Source organism: Echinops telfairi, unplaced genomic scaffold, assembly GCF_000313985.2.
Source record: "Echinops telfairi isolate 266 unplaced genomic scaffold, ASM31398v2 ScPeMD7_36;HRSCAF=134, whole genome shotgun sequence".
Taxonomy (NCBI): domain Eukaryota; kingdom Metazoa; phylum Chordata; class Mammalia; order Afrosoricida; family Tenrecidae; genus Echinops; species Echinops telfairi.
The window spans coordinates 1,554,305-1,555,475 of NW_022103934.1; the positions used below are offsets into that span (position 1 = coordinate 1,554,305).

At 56.8% G+C, this 1,171-nt stretch overlaps 1 protein-coding gene across 1 annotated transcript in view; it reads right to left on the bottom strand.

Annotated features, from left to right (window-relative positions):
- Nucleotides 1–615: 615 nt before the first annotated feature.
- The window catches only part of ICAM5 (intercellular adhesion molecule 5), a 5,988-nt gene continuing 5,432 nt past the window's right edge, over nt 616–1,171 (bottom strand). Inside the window, exon 11 of the mRNA XM_045290292.1 lies at nt 616–1,010. Coding sequence (XP_045146227.1) covers nt 636–1,010 — 375 coding nt within the window. The 3' untranslated portion in view covers nt 616–635. The remainder of the gene's footprint in view (nt 1,011–1,171) is intronic.

Sequence of the window (1,171 nt, forward strand, 5' to 3'; positions counted from 1 at the left end):
ACCAGAGGATGTACACTGGTACAGATAAGAATGGGAAACAGGGAATCCAGGACAGATGAGAGTGGCGATACCAGGAGGGTGGAGGGAAGGTGGAGTAGAAAGGGAGAACCGATTATAAGGATCTCCCTATAACCCCCTCCCTGGGAGACGGACAACGAAAAAGTGGGTGAAGGTAGACGGACAGTGTAAGACATGACAAAGTAATAATTTATAAATTATCAAGGGCTCATGAGGGAGGGATGCGGGGAGGGAGGGGGGAAATGAGCTGATACCAAGGGCTCAAGTAGAAAGGAAATGTTTTGAGAATGATGATGGCAACAAATGTACAAATGTGCTGGACACAATGGATGGATGTATGGATTGTGCTGAGTTGTACCAGCCCTCAGTAACATGATTAAAAAAAAAAAGAATAGCGTGTAAGATCGAGATTTGAACAGTGGGTTGGTTTCCACAGGGGAGACACAGAAGCAGGGATCCTTTATAAAAACTTTATTGGGGGCGGGGGCGGGGTGGTGGTGTTAGAAAATAGGAGTGTGTCCCTCGAGTTTGAATAAATAAATAAATAAATGAGTAAACAAATAGAACAACAGACAAGCCCCTCTGTCCGCCGGGCCTGCAGGGAGAGGGGCTCTGGCTCACGCCTCGGTCAGCTGGATGGCGAAGACCTCGCCCCCCGCCGGCGCCTCTGCGGAGCCCGCCCCCTCGGGTCCACCTTCTGCGCCTGGGGCCCCGCCCGCGCCATTGAGGCACACGGCCTCCCCGGAGCTCTCAGCCTCTTGCACGTTGTACTCGCCCTTCTTGCAGGCGGTGGACTGCACGTAGAAGGCCAGGCCGGCCCCGGCGACCAGCAGCGCTGCGCCCCCCGCCGCGCCCCCCACGGCAATCCACAGCCACGGACCTGCGGGGAGAGAGCTAGTTGGGGCTCCCCATTTTCCCTCTGCCCTTCTTCCACAGAGGGGGATCAAATGTCCATCACACAGACTGGCCCGCCCGCAAAACCCTGGAGGGCACTTTCAAGCTCCACCCAGCCTGCCAGGGCAGCTCCACAGTCAGGGCGCCCCTGACTTCCACATGGGCTCACTCGGGTCTTGGGGTGAGGGCTGCAAAAGAGGCAGAGGCGTAACCCGACACTCCAAGCCCAGGCCACGCCCCCTGCAGCTTCTCCGCCCCG